Genomic DNA, 23,637 nt, shown 5'->3' on the forward strand with positions numbered 1-23,637 from the left:
AAACAAACACACATAAAATTTTTAAAAATATATTTTAGGTTTGTTTCATTTTTCTGTCTATATTCTTGTTTGAGAATGAGATAGCAAATTTCTGTTTGTCTGTTTTGTTTGGTTCTAGGATTTTGCTGGCCTAAAACCAAGACCATTCTCCCTTAGCCTCCTGAGAGTGCTGGGACTCATAAACAGTGAAATAATATTTTTTGTAGTACATCTATTAGGATTTTTTAAATTGGAATGTTGGCTGGCAATCATGAGAGATTTGGTAAGTATTTGCTAACCTCTTCTGTTTCTTCAGTTGGTTTTTGTTTGTGTTTACTAACATAGCTAGTGCATATTTACATTAGTTTTTTTACACCTCAGAGAACAGATTGCCTCAAACTGAATGGACCACGTTATGGTTTGAATCTGAAATTGTCCCCCCATGGTCTTAGGTTCTAAACTCCTGGTCTCAAGTAGATGATGTTATGTTGGAAGAGAAAGGGGAGCTGTTTTACTATGTTTAGGGAACACATACCATTCACAACCCCCATGGGTGTGTGTGTGTGTGTGTGTGTGTGTGTGTAAATAGAAGTACGCTTGTATCCTGACGGTGACACAAACTTTTAATCTCAGCACTCAAGAGGCAGAGGCAAGCAGATTTCTGCTAGTTTGAGGCCAGCCTGATCTACAGAGTGAGTTCTGGGACAGCCAGGGCTGCACAGAGAAACCCTGTCCCAAAAAAACAAGACAAACCCCAGGCAGCTACATCTAAAGATATTTAAAATACTAATCTGATCACATCTGGTGGTAGACGGTCAACCCTGGAAAACTTTTGCATTCTTAAGATAATGAGCAATGACTTAGGGATCTTATCTATTTTAAAAAAAAATTTTTTTTTAAGATATTTTAGGGATGGAGAGATGGCTCAGAGGTTAAGAGCATTGGCTGCTTTTCCATAGGTTCTGAGTTCAGTTCCCAGCAACCACATGGTGGCTCACAACCATCCATAATGAGATCTGGTGCCCTCTTCTGGTGTGTAAGTGTACACGCAGACAGAACATTGCAGACAAATCAATCTTTAAAAATGGTATTTGGTTTTCTGGGCACTGGACTATTATTTTTACTTGTGTTCTCTGTAGGCGTGATACAAAGGTCTTTTTTAAAGCGCAGTGCATCCTACCATTCCGTTGCCTAGTTGTTCCAGGATGCCCAGGATTACTCAGAGAAACCCTGTCTCAAAAAGCAAAACAAGGGCCAGATGTGGTGTTGTGCGCCTCGAACCCTGGAACCTTGGGAGGCAGAGGCAAGCAGATCTCTGTGAGTTCCATGCTAGCCTGGTCTACAAATAGAGTTCCGGGATAGCCAAAGCTGTTATACAGAGAAATCCTGTCTTGAAAAAAACAAACAACAAACAAACAAACAAACCCAAAAGACCAAAAATGTGTTTGCATGTGTGTGCGTGTGTGTGCGATGTGGTGGGTAGGTATTCCTACCAACTTTGTGGTGCCAATTCTCTCCTTCCCACTAACTGTATATAGGTTCCAGAGATTGAACCAGGTCACCAGACCTGCGCGGCAAGTGCTTGACCTGCTGAGACATCTTGCTGGCCCTATTGAATTCAATTTTAATTAAACTACAACGGAGCCTGTATTTATCTTATAATAACTTGAAATTCCAGTGAAGAAGCAAAGAAAGAAGGAGGAAGTTCAGGATTTAAAAGAGAACCACTCTAAAAAACTAATCTCAGTAATGCGCATGCTCCGTCTGTAGACTAGTAGGTCAAGCTGCGAGTCGGGCGCTTGTAGACTAAGGCTCTTTTGTCTTTGGAACAAAGTCTGTCTCCAGCCTAGGTTAGCTCTGAACGCACATCCTCCCCACTGCTTACATTCTCCAGCATGGACTGCATAACACACCTGGCCCCGAAGCGGTTCTTACTTCATTCAAAGTGGAGCAGCTCTGCAAAACACAAGCAAATTTAAACTGCAAAAATACAAATAGCAAGATTAAGTCAATGAAAAAGGAACCTGAACTTTTCATTTTATTCAGTTAATTTATTTTTTCTTAGTGCTCTGAAGTTTCTTCCAGGAAGCTACGAAGTTATGCAAATTTGTTCAGAATTTACCTTATGAGTGGATGATAGTCTAATGGTAATAGAACATTCAGAACATCCTGCCAACACATAGATTAGATAACCAGCTCTGAAAGACCAAAAGCTGAAGTGGACACCCCCTCGCCCCCCACCCCTTTTGCAGTCAGTCATGGCTTCCTGGCTTTCATAAACATCCCTTAATCTCAACACAAAACACAAATCTTGTTTTCTTTTCTGCTAAGCTCCTGAGGTAGAGATTCAGAGTGTTCTCTTTCATGAGATCCAACATGCAAACATATCCCAAGAAATGCTAGAGAGTTAAATGATAGCAAATTAATTAGCAAATACACATGGTTTAAGCAAAAGGCCAGCTATGGTTTTTAGCCAGAGAGATAAGCCAGGTATATTTGAAATAAATTATGTGTAAAAGTCAGCTTTAACTAAAACGGAGACCCCTTTTGGAATGAGAAAAAAAGAATGTTAAATGGGTTAGGGGCACAGGGAGATTGTTTAAACACACTGAACTTTAGCAAAAGATCTATTTCACAATTTATTGCTAATAATTTTTAACTCTCTTGCAAAACTGATGAGAAAAACAGCTCAAATAAGAAAAAGGAATGTTGCATTGCATAAACAGTACTGTTTAAACATAAAAAAGGGGGATGCCAGGCCTTTGCCCCAGTAGCTGCTGCTGCTGACACCATGAAACAAACCCGTTTACCAAATCATACCTTATAAGCCAGCGAAGGTTGTTTCCAGAGTATTTACGGCAAGGCTTTGGTGAATGTAAGAGTTGAGATTCTGGAAGTTAAGAATCATCTATATAGGCCAGGCATGTTGGTGCACCCCTGTAATCCCAGCCTTGGGAGGCTGAAGTTTAAGAGTTCAAGGTCATCCTTAACTACATAACAAATTCAAAGCCATACAGGGTTACAGGAGTCCCTGTCTAAACAAACAAACTATCTGTATGACTAAACATTAAATATGTAGTGTTAGGATTGTGCAGCAAAGTTACACTGCAGGTTCACAAATCACGGCACACCACTGGTTCCACGTGGGAGGTTTACTCAGGGAAGGGGTCACACAGACTGTCTCTGGGGAGGGCAAGAGACAGAGAGAGAGAGCTTGGAGGTGTTATGAGTTCTGTTATAACGTGACCCAGAGCATGCACAGATGGTTTCAGGGGATCCATAGGTGGCTTCACAGATGCCTGATATCCGGTTTGTCAGGTCCCTTGGGGCTGGCCGTAGAGATGCCTGCTTACGGATCCCAACAGTCCTCCCTTTTTGTTTTAATAAAAAGTGAGGAGCTAGAAAGGGGTGATGGTGGGGAGGGCATAGGAATGACCTTTGCTCTTCAAACTACTTCCTGCTGATTAGGGGTGTAGTCATTTTCACGGTATATAGCTGGTCTCCACCATCAGGGTCAATTGGAAGGTCATTGTCATCTGGTTCTGTGGGAAGAGGTTGATAATCCTGTAATAGTAACTGATTAATGATTTGGTCAGAGAAATTTTGCATTTGTTGTTGGAAAATTGTAGAGAGGAAGTTAATAAAGCAGTGTGCAAAAAGCAAAAGCAGAAAGCAGAAGAGGTGTGAGAAAGGGCAGAATCCATTTCCATATGGGGTTCTCAGAGGCCCAAGAGCTAGAGGCCTCCAACTGTTCCCTTCGCTTTTGTAGATTTGTCTGGGGTTGTTGGATTTTATCTTTTCCTATACCCGACTGGTTGACATAAAACAGCATTCCTCCTGGAGAAAGATCCAAAGGCCACCTTCTTTAGCTGTGAGGAGATCCAGTCCACATCAGTTTCGAAGTACTACTGTTGCCCTTGGATAGTTAGTATTGTCTGAGTGTCCCGACCCATGGGACTTCAATGGGGTTCCTAAGGAGGAGAGTAGAAGGAATGGGGGAAGGGAGGAACAAGAGATGCAAGGAATGAAGGCCAAGTCTGTTCGTCTGATCAAAGCCTCATTTATTAGAAATTTTTACTCAACTTATATAGGGAGAAGGCAGGACAGGGGGAAGGTTAATTTACTGCTGCAGGAGATAGGAAAGGTGCTTTCATGGGTTAAATATTGTACCTGCAAGATACCATAAGGATGTTTTCTTAAGATATCTTATGGATGCTCTAACAAATGGATGTCCTCACAATCTATCACCCATGATTTAGGGTCTTAGATAACTCTTTCACTAAATAGCTTTAGGTCTCCACTAAATGACCTTTGCTCACTACTTGGCTTTGGCTTCAGTAACTACCTTTGTCTCCACTAAATAGCTTTGGCTCACCAATTGACTTTGGCTTCAATAGATAGCTTTGGCTCCCGGCATCTGAGCCACTTGCTAGAGGTCCTGGATGAACTGGGAAGAAAGATGATAACACAAAGTTAATGAAGTGACTAGTCCTGCTGTCCCAATCCTGACCGCTGCCGTGCATGATTCCTGCAACAGCCAAAAGGAGCAAAATGTGAATTACCCTCTTATCCTGCTGGGCAGCTATTGAGTCCACAACCAGGATTGGTAGGGGCTCCTTTTCATTTTTCACCCTCCAGCTTGGGGAAGAGGAGCACAAGCGTGCAAACTCCTGAGGAACCAGCAGGCAGATAATGGTAGACCTGAGTGCCACAAAGAATCGAGGTATTATTAGCAGTAGGGCATTGGGGTTGAGATGAGGTATCAAGGATCACAGTTTTATTACACTCTAAGGAACTTAGCATTCCTACAGAGTGTGTCCCGGATGCCTTGAAACAGCTTGCCATGCCAAAGAGGGTGATATGAAAAAGGTAGGGGGTTGTGGCAACATCAGAGTCAGGACAGTTCGTGAATGGAGAAGTAAGGCTACTTGACAGTCATTGGAGAAGCTGTCAGTGGTAGTTCTGAGTTGGTCCCAGGTGGGACACACAGCCAGCAAGCTTTAAAATGGCCCGGTTGGGTCACATTAAGGAGCTTGTAGGCTGAGGTCAGAGTCTAAAGTAGGAAACGAAATGACAAGTTTGTATTATTTAGGAGGGGGAATATCAGGGAATAACCTTATATGCCAGAGCCTGCAGGCAGAGTCTAACAGTTCCTGAATGGGGAGTGAGGATTGAAATAATTAAAGCAAGTTACATCAATACAAGAAAGAAGTTTGTGGAACTTCCAAACTTGTTTCCTGAAACTACTTCGCTATAACAGATATAGTCCAAGATCACACAAACAAGTTTTAAGGAACTTGGCTAAACTTCCTCTTTTCTCTGTCTCAAGGAGAAGGCCAGGGTGAAAACTGTTTTTCAATAAATAACAAAGCAGTTTGACAAACTAGCAGCTCTCCACCCTTAGAAGAGTGTTAAATTACCTTCTCTACTTCTCCCATCCCCAGGGATTGGGTAATATACCAGGTAGGATCCTGTAGCTGAAGGACCATGGGAAAATGGTGCATAGCAACAGGGGTTTTGGACGTCCCAGACTTGGAGGTCCACTTGAGAGGCTGGTAAAGGAAGTGCCATGTCACAACTGGTAGGTAGGGTAGCCAGGAGGAAGAGAGAGGATGCTGGCAAGCTTGGGGTCAGGTGAATGGGTGGAGTAAAGGAGATAGCGGCTCTCACTTTGGCTAAAAAGTCCCTTCCCAGTAAGGGAATTGGACAGGTTGGCATCATTAAAAAGGAATGAGTCAAGGAACTACCCCTGAAAATACAATTAAGTGGTGCAGTCCGCAAGGCTAGCAAGGCTGTTCAAATAGAAGAAGAGGATGGACCCCAATACTTCCTCAGGACTGAGTAAGTGGCTCTGGTGTCCACAAGGAAGAAGATGGACCACCCTGATAACATGATAATTACCTGTGGCTCCCTGCTAGTGATGGCAGTGGTTAGGTCAAGGGAACCCAGGCACCTTCAGTCATCCATAGCCAGGCCTAGGATATAGGCCAGAGGGCGATCTGGGAGTGATGCTCCCATATTGTGTTGCGGTCAACACCCCAATGTCCCTCTTGGTGGCATTTTGGACATGGCCCTGGTGCCTTGTGGGGGTTTGGATAAAACTGGGCCCAGTGACCTTCTTGACCACATTTGAAACAGGGACCCCGTGGTCTTCGTGCCTTAGGAGGCAAGGCAGCCTGGGTAGTGGCTGAGGCTGGTCGGATGGCCTTGGCCAGCATTTGGTATTTTTGCTTGTGGGCTTTATCATCTTTCCCATGGTACACCTTAAAGGCCAGCACTAAGACTTCTGCCTGTGGAATCAGAGGTCTTCTCTCTAAGCATTAAGCTTAGCCCTGATGTTGGGGTAACTCTGGGAGAAAAAAATAGGTCATTAGAAGTTGCCTACCCTCTGTGATTTCGTGGTCTAGATTAGTATGTTGTAAGAGAGCCTTTGTAAGGTGCTTTAGAAATTGAGACAGGTTTTCATTATTGTCCCGAATGACCTCCTGGAGCTTCTTGTTATTAACTGGCTTAAGGGCAATCTTGAGGAGACCAGCCAGCAGGCAGGTTGTGAACTGATCTCTGGCTAAAATGCCTTTCAGGGTATTATATTCCCATTGTGGATCCCGGTCAGGCACCGCCTCAGCCCCAACCAGGTGTCCTATGTTTGTTTGGTGAACCTCATCTGCATGTGTTCGAGCCTGTTCCCTAACTCTCCAACACTCTTCAGGTAACAGGTTATTGGTAAGAATCATATATATATCATGGAAGGTAAGACTACAAGATTGAGTGAGATATTGAAATTCTTTAGTGAAAGTAGAAGGATTAGTGGTGTAAGATTCTAATCTCTTTTCTACTTGAGAAAGTTCAGTTAATGAGAAGGGAACATGCACCCTAACTAAGCCATCCACACCGGCCACCTCCTACAAGGGAAGAATTGAGGCTGGTTTATGCTGAGTAGAAGAAGAAGGGGGTTTCACTATAAAGGGAGAACAGGTTGCAGGGGGGCTAATAGTTGTTGGTGGTGTGAAAGGGGGTGCCGAAGTAGGACAACTAGGACAGCCTGTTGCTGGGGAAGGGTGTAAAGGTTCTGGAGAAGCCAAAGAGAAGAGGAGGAAGCAGAGGAGGAGGAGGAGGAAGAGGCCAGATGTTGGAAAGAAGCCAGAGGTTGAGAATGGCAAGGTGGAGGTTCATTGGCAGGGTCGAAGGTAGAGAGAGCTCTGAGGTTGAGACTTTATAGCTAGTAGAAGTTGGGTAGGAGAACAAAAGAACAGAGAGAAGGTTTAGAGCAGAGAAGAGAGAAAGCTTGAACATAAGGTATATCCTTCCATTTACCAGATCACTGACAGTAATTAAAAAGATACCGTAAAATATCAGGATTTAATGTGCTGTTAATCTACCAATTTGAACCATTATCTAAGGAATATGTAAGCCAAGTCTTATTACAGAAGTGTATGTTCTAAGAGGCCTTTAACTCAGGCTCCCTGTGTAGGGTTTTTAAATGCTCCAGAAGACATCCCCGTGGGGACACCGGAGGAAAGGACAAATGGACTGTTCCCGTTGGGAGGGTAGGAGTCAGTAACCTGCCAGAGGCGTCCCAAAAGTAAGATTTGACTCAGTAGAGTATGATCCTACCTGATCCAGCAACTCTTAAGTGTTGGCTAGAGACCAAGGGCTCAGCTGCCTGTAGAAGACACAGTTTACCTCGTGCTAGGATTTTCATAGGCGAGCGTGAGAGGAGAAACTGTGCACATAGAAAGGAAAAAAAAAATCTCACCCAAGGGAAAGAAGAATCCCTAAATGGAGGTCAGCACAAAGGGTGAATCGTAGCCAGTGAAGACCACAGTTGGGGGTTCATCTATCTCAAAGGGTGGAAGGAATTTGCTGGATGCTCAGCCGTCAATTTTCCCCTACCAAGAGAGGTGTTTATGCTAACCAATGAGGGGAACTCACCAATCCAGCCAGTGTTGCATGGAGAGTGGGGCATGGGCGGATTTGGGATGAAATAGGTTTCCAGCAGCTCCAGTGGTGTGCTGGCACCAAAAAGTAACCACCACACGGCGTGGCCACTAGAGGCACCTATTCCCAGCCAAGTGCACCAATGTTAGGATTGGGTAGTAAAGTTACACAGTGGGTTCACAAGTCATGCCACGTGACTGGTTCCACATGGGAGGTCTATTATGGGAAGGGGAAAGGGGTCACAGAGACCGTCTCTAGGTAGGGCAGAAGAGAGAGAGAGAGAAACTGGAGGTGGTGTGAGTTCTCTTATAAGGTGACCCAGAGCATGTGCAGGTGGTTTCAGGTGGTCTGTGGGTGGCTTCACAGATGCCTGATATCCAGTGTGTCCTTTGGAGCTGGCTGCTTACAGATCTCAACATGTAGGAGGCACAGAGATCCATGTACTCACTAGGGAAATCAGAAATATTGCACACACAGGGTTGTTCCTTCAAAGGAAGGTATGAATAAACTGTTATTCACCTAAAATCTGGAAGCAGATGTGTTTAATAGTCTGGTGACCAGCCGGGCATGGTGGCTTATGCCTGTAATCCCAGCACTCAGGGAGGAAGAGGCAGGTGGATCTCTATAAGTTTGAGGCTAGCCTGCTCTACAAAGTGAGTCCAGGATAGCTGCGTCTACACAGAGAAGCCCTGTATTGGGACAAAAACAAACAAACAAACAAACAAACATACAAACAAAAAGAAAAAAGGAAAGGGAAAGGGAAAGGGAAAGGGAAAGGAAAGGAAAGGAAAGGAAAGGAAAGGAAAGGAAAGGAAAGGAAAGGAAAGGAAAGGAAAGGGAAAAGGGAAAAGGGAAAAAAAGGGAAAAGGGAAAAGGAAAAAGGAAAAAGGAAAAAGGAAAAAGAAAAGAAGGAAAACTCAAAAGCTGATGTCCAAGATGGCATGGGCCACAGCAATCTGCAGTCTAACTTCTAACATGGAATGACATGTGTTTTAAGAAAACCCTTTTTTTTTTTATTTCATGCCAATAAGGCAAGTATGCCGGTGGTAAATTATTGTTTGAAAAATATTACTATTTTTTTTTAATTTTTTTTTCATGCCTGATCAAATGAAAAGCAGTTGTTAGTCTTTACAAGTTAGTTTGGACTGAATGATCAAGCTGTCAAATGAATATCAAGTCTCCCTATTCAGGAGATCTCTCCTACTCTAGTCTAATCTTTATCAAATTTGCTGGTATTCACAGCTTTTCTACTGTGGAAACAAAGACAAAACCTCTGCTCCAACGTAACACATATCTTGGTTTCCATTCTGAGATCAACACATCTTTAAAATTAATAGGCTGATTTAATTCAGCAGTTTTTGTACTATCCAATATCTCTCTGCAGCTGCTGTACTTTTCCCATTAGCATTTAAAAAATTAAAGTTAATAGAGTACTGTGTAATCTATTTCTAGGGGTCTTTATTACCCCTTTCTGTTTATTAAGCATATATTTTAAAGTGTGACTAGATCTTTCTATAAGTGTTTGTTATATAGGATTGTGTGGTATACCGATGCTTTACGTTGTAATATGCCAAAACTGTTTCATTTTATTAGAGAATTTTCTGGTCTATTGTCAGTCTTAATTTGTACAAGTATCCCCATAATAGACAGAACTTTTAACCAGTGTGTAATTACAGAATCAGCCTTTTTAGAATTTAAAGCAGTTGTCCATTGAAATCCTGAAAATGTATCTGTGGCATGGGGTACATATTTTAATTTTTCAACTGCAAAATGAAATATATCCATTTGCCAAATTTCTTTTTTTCGCTAACCTTTTTGGTAATGAAGTTTGGTTATACAAAGAACAAGTAGAACATTTCTTTATAATTTCCTTGGCTTGTTGCCAGGTAATAGAAAAATCTTTCTTCAAACCTTAGTTTTCCTAAGTATTTCTTATGAAATTCTGAGGCTTCTAGCACATTTCCTATTAAGAGCTGATCAATTTCAACAGTACCCTGTGCTAGAGGACCTGGGGGACCCATATGGATTCTAATATGTGTTATATACAATGGATGATTTCTATTTCTGATTACTTGTTGTAGATGAATAAATAGTGAAGTTAATTCTGAATCATCTAGAATAAGTTTAGTGGTTTCAATATGTAAAACACCTCTTTCTGAACATCGAGAGTCAGTAACTATATTAAAATATTCCAGAAAATCAAATAATACCCAAGAATGGCATATAGTCCTGACTTTTGAGCTGAATCATAAATAAGGGTTTTGAGCCACTTAACTTATTTTTCCTGACTTTTAATCTGCCTTTCCTGATTTATTTGCCTCAGTATAGAAGGTAGGGGCTCCAGAAATTATTGTCTCTTTTACTATATGAGGGAGAATCCAATTAGTTTTTTTATAAACTGAAGTTGCTTGCTTTGGGGGCATTCCTTGTTAATTTGTTGCAATTTCCAAAATAATTACTGCTAGCTCTTTGCCAATGTTCATTTTCTACCTTTAATGAGGCAATTTCAGCATTAGTAAAAAGATACTACAAATTCTGCTAGGTCTATTATGGAGAGCTGCTTGTTTGTCAAGCTGCTTAACAAGGCCGTGAAAAACATGTTTTCACCCTGGCCTTCACCTTGCGACAGAGAAAAGAGAAAGTATCACCAAGTTCCTTAAAACTTGTTTGTGTGACCTCGAACCATATCTGCTATAAGGAAGTAGTTTTAGAATACAAGTTTGGCAGTTCCAGGAACTTCTTTCTTGTATTAATGTGACTTGGTTTTGCTTTGCCTATAAAAAGGAATTGTGGAATAAACTCAGGCAGCAGTCTCACTAACAGCCCTCTTGAGCTGATCCCGTGTGTAGTGTGACTTTGCTTTAATTATTTCAATCCTCACTCCTCACTCAGGAACTGTTTGATTCTGCTGGTAACTGCAGAAGAGAAGACCTGAGGCTTTGCTGATAAGTGCCTCACCTAAGTGTCCTTGTTGGCATAAAGATGCCATTTTATTATCTAGCCTGTGTCCTATGATATTCTGGGCTTGGCAGCTACATCCAAGGACGCAAACAGCGCATTCAACCTGTTCTATTTTGGTCAAGAGTAGGCATATGTAATGTCAACATAAAAACCACAGTTCTCATCTTAAAGGGAATAAAAGAGCATTTATTTTGAGTTACTGGGACTCAGGAATACAGATTTAGGTTACCCCAAATTTCACATTCCAACACGGAAGCAGTGCCATGAAGTTTTTATAGTTTTACAGAACTGAGAAAGTCATAAACCAGGGCAAGTTTAGCCAGAGATCACTACTAAAGACCTTCTAGGTCTGAATGATCCAGCTGGAACACAGACACACCTTTAATCCCAGGAAACAAGCAAAGTGATTTCTGAGTTCCAGGCTAGCCTGGTACAGTGCAAGTTGCAAGTAGAGAAAGGCTAAGGTCCAGGCATGGTAGTACACATGTTTAGTCTCAGTATTCAGGAGACAGAGGCTCTGAGTGCTGTTCAGAACTTCAGTTGAATCAGTGAGTTGAGAGGCAGTGCATTGGAGTTGAGTTTTTGGTAGTAAGGTTTATGAAATTCAAAGCAGTTTTTTACCGGAAGAGTTTTACAGAAAGAGGTTGAAGAGCGAACAAACTGGATACAGGTAAAGACAGAATAAGCCAGAGAATGAGGAGACAGAAGATTAGAACAGATTGCTAGAGTTAGTTTGAGGCCAAGCAGAGCTATTCAGTGAGAAACTGAGAGAAGCCAGATAAAATCAGTCAGCATGGAGAGGGGTTTGAGCCAGAACAGCTGAGTTGACCCAGTGAGCCCAAACTCAGAAAGAACCAGAAAAAGTGAGCTTACTTAATAGGAAATCTCAGAGGCTGAAAACATTCTAGGCCTTGGTTAGATTGTATGCAAGCTAGAGGTTTCTAGGACTAGGCCTAGAAGCCAGACTAGGTTAGCAGACAATGGCAGTAAGCCTTGAAGACAACAATTGAATCAGGGGAATAAAAGTTACTTTTACAGGGTACATCAGAGAGGCAGGTCCAATGAGATAGGGGAATATTTTCTATAGCTTCTAGACACCATCTGAAGACATTCTTGGCTTTTGGATTGGTAGAGTCTAGTGGCCTGCAAAAGGCTTTAATCTGTTGTCCCAAGATGTTAGTTCCAACACAGGAGGCAGGCAAGGAGTCTGTTCTGGAGGGCTAGAACTAGCCTGAGATAAGGTAATTAGCTTCTGGACCTGCAACATTCCAGTCTCTGCAACAGCACTGAGATTCTAATCAGCCAGTCTCTGCAGATGTGGATTCCTTTCAGGACTTTTCTTTCACAGCCAGATGCAGCTTCTCTTCACAAGTTTTGGACCACAGTAACATGCAGCTTCCCTAGAAATCAAAAAAATAATTCACACCAAAAATTCACCATCCTGGTCAGGATGGTGAAGGATGAGCACTAACAGTTCATGGTCAGCCTGGTTACAGAGTCTCTCTCAAAACAACAACAGAAAGGAGCTGCAGAGATGGCTCAGCAGTGAAGAGCATTTGCTACTCCTCCAAAGGACCTGAGCTTGGTTCCCAGCATGTCCATTGGGCAGTTCTCAATGGCCTGTCATTCTAGCTCCTTGAGAGCTGACACACTCTTCTGAACTCTAAGTCACACTCACACATGTGGTATTTACTGCCACACACAGACAAATAAAAATAAAAACCTTTATTTTATATATATTATATTTTTTGAGACAGGGTTTCTCTGTGCAGTCCTGACTCTCTTTGTAAATCAGGCAGGCCTCAAACTCAGAGATCTGCCTACCTTTGCCTCACAAGTGCTGGAATTAAAGGCCTGCACCACCATCAGCTTAAAGATAAATATCTTAAGAGCTCATGATAAAACTAGAGAAGAATCTGAAAAATGAAAAATAGCCATTTAACTATTGGAAAAGGTGACGTTTCAGGCTGAAGAAACCTCACATACAGGCCCAGAGGACAGAATCAGCGTTTGAGAGATGAAGGAAAGATGCTCCAGAGGACAGCAGTGAGTAGGAAGGAGACAGAAGGAAAGACACAAGCTCAGAGAATTTGTCAAGAATCAGATCATGAGGGCTCTCAAAGGCTAGGGAGAGTTTGCATTTTATTCCAATGTACAACTAGGTATTGTTATGGTTTGGATCTTAACTATCTCCCCAAGGTTTGTGTGGAAAAGGCGGGCAGTGGAGCTGTATGAGAGGGGAGGAAGATCGGTTGCTGGGGTTGTGCTCTTGAAGGGAGTGGAGACCCCATTTCTTCCCTCTCTTAGCTTCTGGATATCAGAAAGCAAGCAGTTTTATCACCATGCCCTCTCAATGTAACATACTGTATGACCATAGGCCCAGAACAACATGAGCAAGCATCTCAAACTGACGCCTCTCAAATCACTAGCCAAAAGAGATCTTTCCTTTAAAGTTGATCACTGTGACATTTTCTCATACCTAGGAGTTGAACTTAAGTGTTAAAAATAAATGTGATATGATTTGATTTATGGTTTCAAAAGAACCCTTTAATGTAGGAATAGTGGTGCACACCTCTAATCTGAGCACTCAGAAGGCTGAGGCAGGAGAATTGCAAGTTTCAGCTCAGCTTGGGCTATATAGTTGAGACAATAGCTTAAGAAACAAAAGCAAAAATAAAATCCCCAGTTTAACATATTGGGTACTTTGACTGCTGGACTATTTTCTGGTTGGGAATTGGAATTAAAGACAGTGAAACAGGAAACAGTGACTGATGATGGCTGTTAGCATAGAAATCCTGAGGGGGGAAAAAAAGGCTGAACTTGAGGATATGGTTTGGAGAGTAAAACTGATACAATTTGACAATGGTTTGGACATAGTGGCTAGGCAGCAGAAGTCAGGGAAGCAAGGGACTTAAGGAAGGAGCCCTGGTTTTGGTCTGAGTACCTGGAGAAGAGATGGAGATGTCATGAACTAGGGAAGACTAGAAGAGAAATGGTTTGCAGGGGTAAGTCCACAAGGACGTCAATTTCTACCTTTACCGTGTTTTCCAGAGAACTGTTACACTGAAAACAGTAATATTGCTTTTGCCTTTGGCTAACCGTACAGCTAAAGAGAGAGATCCCAGCTGCCAGTTTTTCAGAGCAAGAGTTGGAATCACCAGGAGACTGAGATCCACAGGAAGACAGAAGGCAGAGAATTAGATATTCACCACAGTGGAGAGGGAGCTTGGTCAGGGAGAGTTCCACGACAGGATTATATCCTACCTTCCGGATCCCGTGAAAATTCAAACAGACTCATCCGTGAAGGTGCTAGCTCAGAAAGGGAGTTTGTAATTGTCCTGTGATCTGATTGGAACTGCTTTTTATTCATTTTCACCTTTTAAGTCGAACGGGTCACTGTACTATTAAGAGGCAGTATACAGACAAGGCCCCATGGTGTCACTATTCTGGTGTCTGGGTGCTTATTACTCGATACCTCTGCATTTATCCCTGTGTAAATGGACATACTGGTAAAACTAAGCACTTAACTTTGTGTTCCTGAAACTAAGATTTACATGCATTATCCAACACCTTCAGACCACCAAGGAGCTGAGCGACATGTCAGTTTTACTGCTAAGGAATCAAAAGCGCATCCACCCATTTCTCTAATACTTATCTTGTATCTACAACATGGTAGGCTCATTTTGTAGGCTCTGGAGGTACACTGTGGGCAAAATAAAATCCATGCCTTTGAGCAGCCTCAGCTTGGGTGTTAGTAAAGGAAGAGATGACACATATGCTAAACACTACACATTGAATAGTAATCAGAAGGTGATGTTACTGAGAAGAGTAGAGCTGGATAAAGGGAAGGATAAACTTCACCAAAAATGCGGTATCTGGGCAAAGATTAGAAGGGGCCAAGTGTAAAGGAAAGCGCTTGGGGTGAGACTGAGGACAAGTGTTTAATATCCACCACCAAGCCCTCAACACGGAGAGCAATAGGAAGCTATGAAAGACACAAGTAGGCCTCCTTAAATCCGCCTTTCTTCTATAAGGTCGGCGATCCCAAGGCTAGGCAGAGAACACAAGACGCACAAGGAAGCAGATCATCGCTGGAGTCTGTCTCGGGTCAGAGAAGCAACCGGCATTACACTCCTCCGCCTGCGGCGTGCGTCCCTTCAGGGCCGGCCCCAGACAATCTTTCCACCAAGGCTCCGCCCGCTCCACCGGCCCCTAGGTTCCACGCTCTCTGCTCTGCAGCCATTCAGTGGGTCACCACGTAGCCGTTCCCCGGCTACGGATTGCGCAACTCGCGCCGCTAGGCGGAGCCTGGACGTAGGCGGAGCGACAGCCGGCGAGCCGACCCCACCAGGCCCTCCCGAGCGCCGCTGCCCGCGATGTGCGCTTGCGCACGCTCGTAGCGCGCCGCGGACATTCCAGCGCCTCCCACCACCCCGCCCCCGATTCCCGGGCGGAGTTCCTGTTCGCGCCTGCGCACTGCGCCGCCGCACCCCGCGCCTGCTCAGATCGCCCGGGTCCGGCCCCATCCTCCGGGTTTTTCTGGTGGGGGAGGGGGCACGTCTCGGCGAGTCACGGTGATGGCGGCCACCATCCTGTGGTGAGGTAGCCGGGTCTCTGCGGCTCTCGGGGAGTCCCTCGTGCCTCCTGCGGGCCCGGCGGCCGGCGCGTGAGGAAGCACCGCGGGTCGAGCCCGTGGGGGAAGGCGGCGGGAGCGGCGGTGCGGCCGGGTGACAAGGGGCCCGGGGCGAGCGAGACGCGGGGCGAATGTGACAAGCCCCCACCCCCATCGCCTTCCTCCCGAGAGCGCGAGGATCGCGGCCACCCCGGGGCGCCCAGGCCCCGGCACCGCCACCATGCAGGTCACCCTGAAGACCCTTCAGCAGCAGACCTTCAAGATCGACATCGACCCGGAGGAGACGGTACGCGCCGCAGGGCGAGGGGAGCGCGGGCCCGGGTCGGGGCGGCGTGGGAGGGCCCTCCCCCCAGGGGGGGGGGCGACAGGTCACCGCCGGCTTTGTGGGCCGAGGACGAGGAAGGCCTGGAGGCAGCTGGCGTGGAGCAGTACCGGCCCGCGCGGGCCCTGGAGGCCGCGGCCCGGAGCGCGTGGTCGTGGGGGCTGGGGGAGGCCTGCCGGCCTGGGCGCCGGGGCCTGGCCTGGAGTGCACAGGTGGGGGAGGGACACCCAAGGCGTCGCCACCCCCCTCGGGCGACCCGGCTGGGTGCGGGGGTCTAGGGGCCGGTTACCCGAGGTAACGGGCTTTATTGCCTAGTTTTGTCTGCAGCCGGGAGAGGTGATGGTGGGGAAGAGAAGGGATTCTTTGCCTCTCCTAAGGGACTCTTCTCATTTGTGTCCTGGGTAGTTTTTACGAGCCGCCCCCGGCCCCACCCCCATCCCGCCACTGAACCCACACCCACAGGTAGATTACGCTCCGAGGCCGCATTGGTGGTGAAGAATTTTGTATTAGAAAGCTTCAGATCCGGATTTAAACGAGTTCTCCTTCGCCTCGGGAACCTGCACGCTCCTCGGACTCCCAGAATAGTAGTATTGGGGGGGGGGGGGCGCGAGGAATATAAAAACTTTGTGTTCTGCAGTCAAAGCCGATTACATTTATCGATTTCACGTGATAAATTCTAACGCTGCCGTCTTTAGTCCTGCCTTTAAAAAGATCTGCTATGTTAAAGTTAATACAACTTTATGTTAGGAATCTAAAAATGCCTCTAAAAATTTTCTCAAGTCCGTGGAAATTGTGAGGCTATGTTAAGATTGTCATCAGATTACTGCATATATTTTTTAATTTTTTTATGACTAATTATATTTTGGTTAAAGATACAGGGACGAGGTGTTAATTAAATAGACCCGGGACCCGAATTCTATTTGTGGCTCTGAAACTCATTTACTACTACGTGGACAAATTACCCTGTTTCATTTTCTAAAACAGGAACAGTACCAACTGAGATGGTGAGGATTAAATGGCGTTTAGTTGGTTCATACATGAGGCCTACTTTGTTATCAGTGTAGATATTTGTATGGAGACACTATGTTAAGTTTTGCCTATCTCATCTAATATTCTAAAGTCTACATCTAAGAATTCCTGACCTTTTTGAAATTGTGGCACACACTGATTTTATATGAAATTATTTTGCAGGCATATGCAGTAATTCTTGAACGTACAGAAAATAACCAGTTACGTATGAGAGCTCTGCAGTCTTCTCAGAAGCAGTTGTTAACACCTAGTGGATGGGGGCCCAGAGGAATACAATTCCATTTTTTGGTGTTTTGAGACAGGGTTTCTTTGTGTCTGAACTCTGTAGATCAGGGTGGCCTGGAACTCAAGAGATCCGCCTGCCTCTGCTTCCCCAACGCCAGGATTAAAGGTGTGCTTGCCACCATTTTCCTTTACTGTTTAGTACTGAGTGGTAAACTGAAAGATGAAAGTGCAGGGCTAGGGATGCCAAGCAGGTGTGAAGCCCTAAGTTCATCTCTAGTACCTTGAGAAGAAATTACAACAGTTATCTGTTTAATGATGGTAAGCCAATTATGTAAAATGCCTACTTGGCTTTGGTTCACTGGGGGTGATAAATGATAAGTCATGGTAACTTTGGGGGCTTATAATATTAATTTATCCCAGAATCACTAAAACAGAGCAGTAGTTTTTGCTTTATTTCTTTAATATCTGAATTTGATGGCGTTAGATAGTAGCTTCAGACCACTGAAGTATATAGACATATATATGTGTATATATATGCCATATAAAACTTGTGCCCCTATTAGGCCCACTACGTGTCTGCTGTTATCTTTGAGCCAGTATAATATTAAGTTCCTAACTGCATTTATTTATTGTTTATAAGTTTATTTCCAGGGGTTGTAATAGTTTACACTTTCAGAGGTACATGTTTTTGGTAAGTTACTACTGGCCTCCTTGCTTTGTTACTAGAACAAAATAATTTGTTGCTATTAATGTAATATAAAAACAAGTATTGCAGAGTATTTTATGAGGCATATTTTGATTCCATATTTCATGCTTCTTCCTTTTCCTTGTGCTGGGATCCTGTATGGGGACTCTAGGTTTTATGCACACCAGACAAGCTTTCCCCAGTACTCGCACCATACCCCTTCAATTCCATCTCCAGTGTGCAAGCACAGGAGTGTTTCTTTCATCCACCTATTTCTAATTGTGTGAGGGCATGGTTTCACACTGTGTAGTCCTGACTGACCTGGAACTCACAGGAAACCACTTGTCTTTGCCTTCACAGTGCTGGGAATAAAGGTATGTAGCCACTACCTAGCAGGGTTTAGATTAAATTGATAATTTTTGATACAGTGCTTTAGACTTTGGTAAAAATAAATAGTAGGTAACACAAAATACTTTGTTTCTAATTTGTTACAAAAATGTTACCAAGGATTTTAGAAGTAGATCAAGTTTGGGAATTTATAATGGATCAGCAGGTAAAGTTCTTGTCACCAAGCTTGGTGACCTAAATTCAGTCCTTTTGACCTGCATGGTAGGAGAGAATGAATCCAGGAGGTTGTCTTCTGATTCCTCACTCACTGGTTTGGGCACCCCCACCCATATGAATGAATAGATGAATGAATGTGTTTTAAAGTAGATTTAAAATTAGGGTTTAGGAATGCTTGCAATTTACGGGCTTTGTCTTTGGTCACTTATGTGGTTTCAGGTTTGCCTTTAATTAGTTTTTACTTAGAAGGAAGTAAGGAAATTAAGTGACTTAAGTTATGTTGCTTAGAAACTCTAACGAGCTTGACATGAACATGAGCAGAATGAGAAAAGACTGAGAGCTGAGGGCAGTCATAGTGTTTCAGTGCTGCACCGCTCAGTGCTGAGTGAGCTCTGCTGGTGGTGCTGAGCACAGGGACAGGGAAGCCATGGGTTGTTTTTTTTTTTTTAAAGGCTCAGTAGCTAAAGGACAATGGGCATGTTTTGGTTTTGTTTTTTGTTTTGTTTTCTTTTTTGAAAGATAAAAGTCCCTCTCTACTTTTTAAAATGGCAAGGTATAAAAAAAATATTTTAAAATATTTTGGTTTTGTGCATGGGTGTTGTTTTGCCTGTATGTGTCTTTGTGCCACTTTGTGCAGTGCCTGTGGAGTCCAGAAGAGGGCATCAGATTCCGCCAGTAATGGGATTTGAACCTAGGTCCTCTACAAGAGTAGCTAGTGTTCTTAACTTCTGAGCCATCTTAACCCCCACAAGATTTTGGGTGGGGAGTTCAAGACAGGATTTCTTTGTGTACTCTTTGCTCTCCTGAACTCCCTTTGTAGATCAGGTTGCCCCTGAACTCACAGCAGTCCACCGGCCTCAGCCTCCCTGAGTTCTGGGATCAAAGGCATGCACCAAGCTGCTTGGACTCACACCTTTAATCCCAGCACTCATGGAGGTAGAGGCAAGTAGATCTCTCCAAGTTGGGGCTACAGAGTCCAGAACAGGACAGCCAAGACTACACAGAGAAACCCTGTCTCCAAGCAGGGGCAGGGAAGGCATGCACCGCCAGGTTTGTTTTTTTTTTTTAATCATTACTATTTTGTTCCATTTATGGTCATTGCCATATACTGTCTTCACCATTACCCTTTACAAAGGCTCTACCTTTTTTAAAATTATAATATCACATTAGTCAAGTATTAAGAAACAAGATGAAGCCGTGCGGTGGTGCACACCTGTAGTCCCAGGACTTAGGGAGGCAGAGACAGATCTCTGAGATCTAGGCCAGCCTAGTCTATTAGCAAGTCCAGGACAGTCAAGGTGCTACACAGAGAAATTTAGGCAGATCTCTGAGTTCTAGGCCAGCCTAGTCTATAGAGTGAGTCAGAGCTATAGGTCAGCCAGAGCTAAACAGAGAAACCCTATCTAAAAAAACTAAATGAGAAATGTTTGGTTTTTAGAAGAGATCTGCTTCATTTTTTTGTGGTGGTGTAAGTAGATGGTAATTGTAAAAATGATAAGGAAGTTTAAGCAGTTTATATCACATGCTGATGCAATTTTGAAATGCCCAGATCACTACTATAATTTTTTTTTTTTTTTTTTTGGTTTGGTTGGTTTTTGATTTTTGAGAGTCTGTAGTCACTGTTTAGATGAAGAAGGCTTGACCTGTTGGTCGTGACCCCCATTGGGGAGGTCAGACGATCCTTTTCACAGGGGTTGAGGATCAGATATCCTGTATATCAGATATTTACATTATGATTTATAATAGCAAAATTACAGTTATGAAGTAATGAAAATTTTGTGGTTGGAGGTCACCACATGAGAAACTATATTAAAGGGTCGGAGCATTAGGAAGGTTGAGAACCACTGTTTTAAAATCCTTAATGTAGCTGGTTGAAGTGGTGCATGCCTGTAATCCCAGTACTCAGGGAGGCACAGGCCAGCCTGCTCTACAAAGTTGAGGACAGGGCATAAAACAAAAGTTTTTAACCCAAAGTTTCTGAGTTGTTTCAAAATTCTTGCTGCTGATTAAAACTGATAAGAATATGCTGTAAATTAAGTGTTTATTTTGACTTGGAGGCTTACTGCCACTGTTTGTAATCTAGGCCTAGTCCTGGAAGCTTCTAACCTGCTAAAATATTTTCAGACTCTGAGACTGCTGAATAAGCTCACTCTTTCTTGTTCTTACTAAGCTCTGGGCTGGCTGGTTCAACTCCGCTGTCCTGGCTCAGACTCCTGTCCCAGCTAACTTATTCAGTCTGGCTTTTCTCTCAGCCTCTGAATTGCTGTTTGGCCTCAAACTCCATTAATCTGTCTGGCTCCTTCTCATTCACTGGCTCGTTCAGTCTTCACCTGAGAGGTTTTAACTGAGGAAGGATATGGCTAGCACTTCCCTATGATCTGGAGTTCTAGACTGAAAGACTCTAGAAGCTGTCTTCTCTGCTTCCTGACTGGATGCAATGTGATCAGCTTTCTCACAGTCCTGCTGCTGTGACTCCCTCCTCACCAAGGTGGACTGTTGTGTCACAGTTTCCTTTGAGGTTGAAACATTCCATCCTCCAGGGATGCTCTTTAAGCAGGGAGTTGAAGAACTCAAGGTAGTTGTAAATGTAAACATTTATTCGCCTGTTTCAATAGTTGAGTCAGAGGATTACTGCCTCTGCCTGCTAACCTAGGCCTAGAATGTTTCTGGCCTCTGAGACTTAATTCTTAATAAGCTCATAGCTGGCTGGGTTCAACTCTCAGCTGTTCCGGCTAGCTAACTTATTTATTCAGTCTAGTTCTTTCTGCTTCTGTGTTGCTCTCCTTGGCCTCAAACTAACTCCAGCGATCTTTACTTATCTTCTGGCTCCTTCATTCTTTGGTTTCTTCTGTCTTCACCTATGTCTAGGTTGTTTGCTCTTCAACCTGTCTTTGTATATCAGTCCTGGCAAAATGCCTTCTCTCTCTCTTCTCTGTCTCTCTCTGTATTGCCCCTAAGTAGTTTCCCTTTCCTGTTTGTCAAATCTTCTCTTGATTTGTCACTTTTTCTGCCACTCACTTTTTTTTTTTTTTTAAGATTATGGTTTGTGTCTAGATTAGAGGACAACTTATAGGAGTCAGTATTCTTTTTCTATCATGTGGGTCCGAAAACCTAACTGGGATAGAAGCCAGGTCAACAGGCTGGGTGCATGTGCTTTACATGCTGAGCCATTTTGCCAATCTTAGTATGTTTTTGATAGAAGAACTATAAGATAGGTTGCTTTATAGTAATTTACAAAGAATTATTTCCCTTTGTGGTTATCGCTCTTGATTTTGGAGACTGCTGTAAAATAACTACTTTAGTTCTTATCCCATATACAATGTTTGCTAGCCATTACTTTTTAGTAATTTGTTTTTGTTGTGATTTATTTTTCAGTATAGTCAGTGCTAGATACAGTGCTAAGTTATTAAAATAGTAAATGTGTTACACTACCATATTACAAGGGTTCTTGGCATATAGATAGAACAGATAAAGTATGACTGAAAATTCTGGTTTCCATGCTTTTTATTTTCCTTAGTAGGTATTCGATAGTTTCACTAAAGTGAATGTATTCTAGCAGTAAACTATGAAGTTGCTGAATCATTCTCTTTTTCTTTTTCTCTGTGTGTATATGTGTGTTTGCATGTTGATTCATTTACAGTTGTGTGTTGAGGATTTTTTATTTGTTTGTTTTGTTTTTTTGAAACAGGATTTAGTTTCTCTATGTAATTTTGGCTGTCCTGAACTCACTCTGTAGACCAGGCTGGCCTCAAACTCACAGAGATCCACCTGCCTCTGCCTCCCAAGTGCTAGGATTAAAGATGTGCTTACACTGCTGCTGCCGATGCTGCCTCTACCATCCAGCATTGTTGACTTTTTATTAGATGTCAGTTCATGGTATATATATTCTAGTAACATAAAGGATTCAGAAAGTAGTTGAATGTTAAGTCCTTTTGCAGAAACTGAAGTAGAGTGAGATCATGTGACAGTCCTTGACTGGGGGGCTACCTTAAAGTCCAGAAAGGTGTTTCTGGAGAAGGTGACTTGTGACTCACAAGCAGAGATCTGAACATAAGGCACATTGCAAGGTACGGAGTCTTTTGTGTGGGAACCTTTAGAGGACAGACCTTAGGATTGCAAGAATGTGCTTTTGGAAGTCTTAAGGGCCAGTGTTTCAGAGGTTTACTGTGAGGAGCTGAGGTAGACAAGGGCTCAGAGCATGTAAGCTGTTGAAGGGTAGGATTTTTCAAAGATCGATTGTTCATGGGTATTTTGCTGTTGTTGTTGTTGTTGCTGTTGTTGTTGCTGTTCCTCTTCGTTTTTGAGACCATGCGTTACCTTATTCAGTTCCCTAGGCTGGCCTCAAATCTATGACAATCCTATTCTACCTGACTATTGGGATTACAGTCATGAGCCACCTGCCTAGCTCACTGATGATCTGTTTTAAAAGGTTTCATGATCTTCTGTGGGGAACGGACAAGAACGAAAGCACGGAGATCAGGTAGCTGCTTGTGCAGTATTTTTAAGCAAGTAAACCTTTGGCCAGGATTGGAGATGGAATTGAGATATATATTTGCTAGGTAGAATTGTGGGGATTTGTTGTTGGGTTGGTATTGTTAATTTGGTAGTGTAAATTTTGTGAATACTAGTATTCTTTCTAGGGATGTGGAAGACTGAAAACAGAATTGGGGGTTGGAGTACAGACACTGAGATGGAAATGTTATTTGTTGAGTCTGTATTGCAGAGAATTTTAGATTAGAGATTACATGGAGATGTGAAAATAACCAGTGTACTTCATACTTGTGATTAGAATCTCTGTCAGGGCCTGCCTTTGAGAAATGTGAGCAGTATGCTTAAGTTATCCTTTGTATATAATTTAACTTCAGTACTTTGGAGCCTTGGCAGAGATGGCATAAAGTTTGAGATTGGATATTTGATGCTCTAATATGTGGCAGGGCATCGGTCAGTCAAGGAGCAGTCTTTGAAACAGGAATAATCCAAGTAAAGTTTCAAGCAAAAAAAGGGTTCAGTTATATCTGATACTTCAGAGATGAAAAGGATAAAAACAGACCTGCTTGTTGATTTGGCGGTTTGTAGGTCACTGTTGACCCTGTGAGCAGCATCTTAGTAGAAATGGAGCTAGAAGCTGGATTGAAGCGGATGGCATGTGTGCAAGTAGAATAGTAGCTATGGGCATAGTGTTCTAGTGTTTATTATCTTGTTTCCTTAGTTATGGTTTAAAAATATGAAGTTGGCCCGCTGTGGTGGAGCACACATGCCTATAATCCCAACACTAGGGAAGGCAGAGGCAGGCAGATCGCT

At 43.3% G+C, this 23,637-nt stretch overlaps 1 protein-coding gene and 1 long non-coding RNA gene across 2 annotated transcripts in view; one reads left to right on the forward strand and one right to left on the reverse strand.

Annotated features, from left to right (window-relative positions):
* Window positions 1-11,043: 11,043 nt before the first annotated feature.
* On the reverse strand, window positions 11,044-15,308 carry LOC132653054 (uncharacterized). The gene is made up of 2 exons (XR_009590705.1): window positions 14,953-15,308; window positions 11,044-12,278 (listed from the first exon to the last, which is right to left on the reverse strand). It is a non-coding gene; the product is annotated as an uncharacterized LOC132653054 (long non-coding RNA).
* Window positions 15,309-15,444: 136 nt separating this feature from the next.
* The window catches only part of Rad23b (RAD23 homolog B, nucleotide excision repair protein), a 43,712-nt gene continuing 35,519 nt past the window's right edge, over window positions 15,445-23,637 (forward strand). The window contains exon 1 of the mRNA XM_060379933.1: window positions 15,445-15,797. Within this exon, the coding sequence (XP_060235916.1) occupies window positions 15,732-15,797 (66 nt within the window). The 5' untranslated portion in view covers window positions 15,445-15,731. The remainder of the gene's footprint in view (window positions 15,798-23,637) is intronic.

This window comes from Meriones unguiculatus, chromosome 3 (assembly GCF_030254825.1).
Source record: "Meriones unguiculatus strain TT.TT164.6M chromosome 3, Bangor_MerUng_6.1, whole genome shotgun sequence".
In the NCBI taxonomy this organism is placed as follows: Eukaryota; Metazoa; Chordata; class Mammalia; order Rodentia; family Muridae; genus Meriones; species Meriones unguiculatus.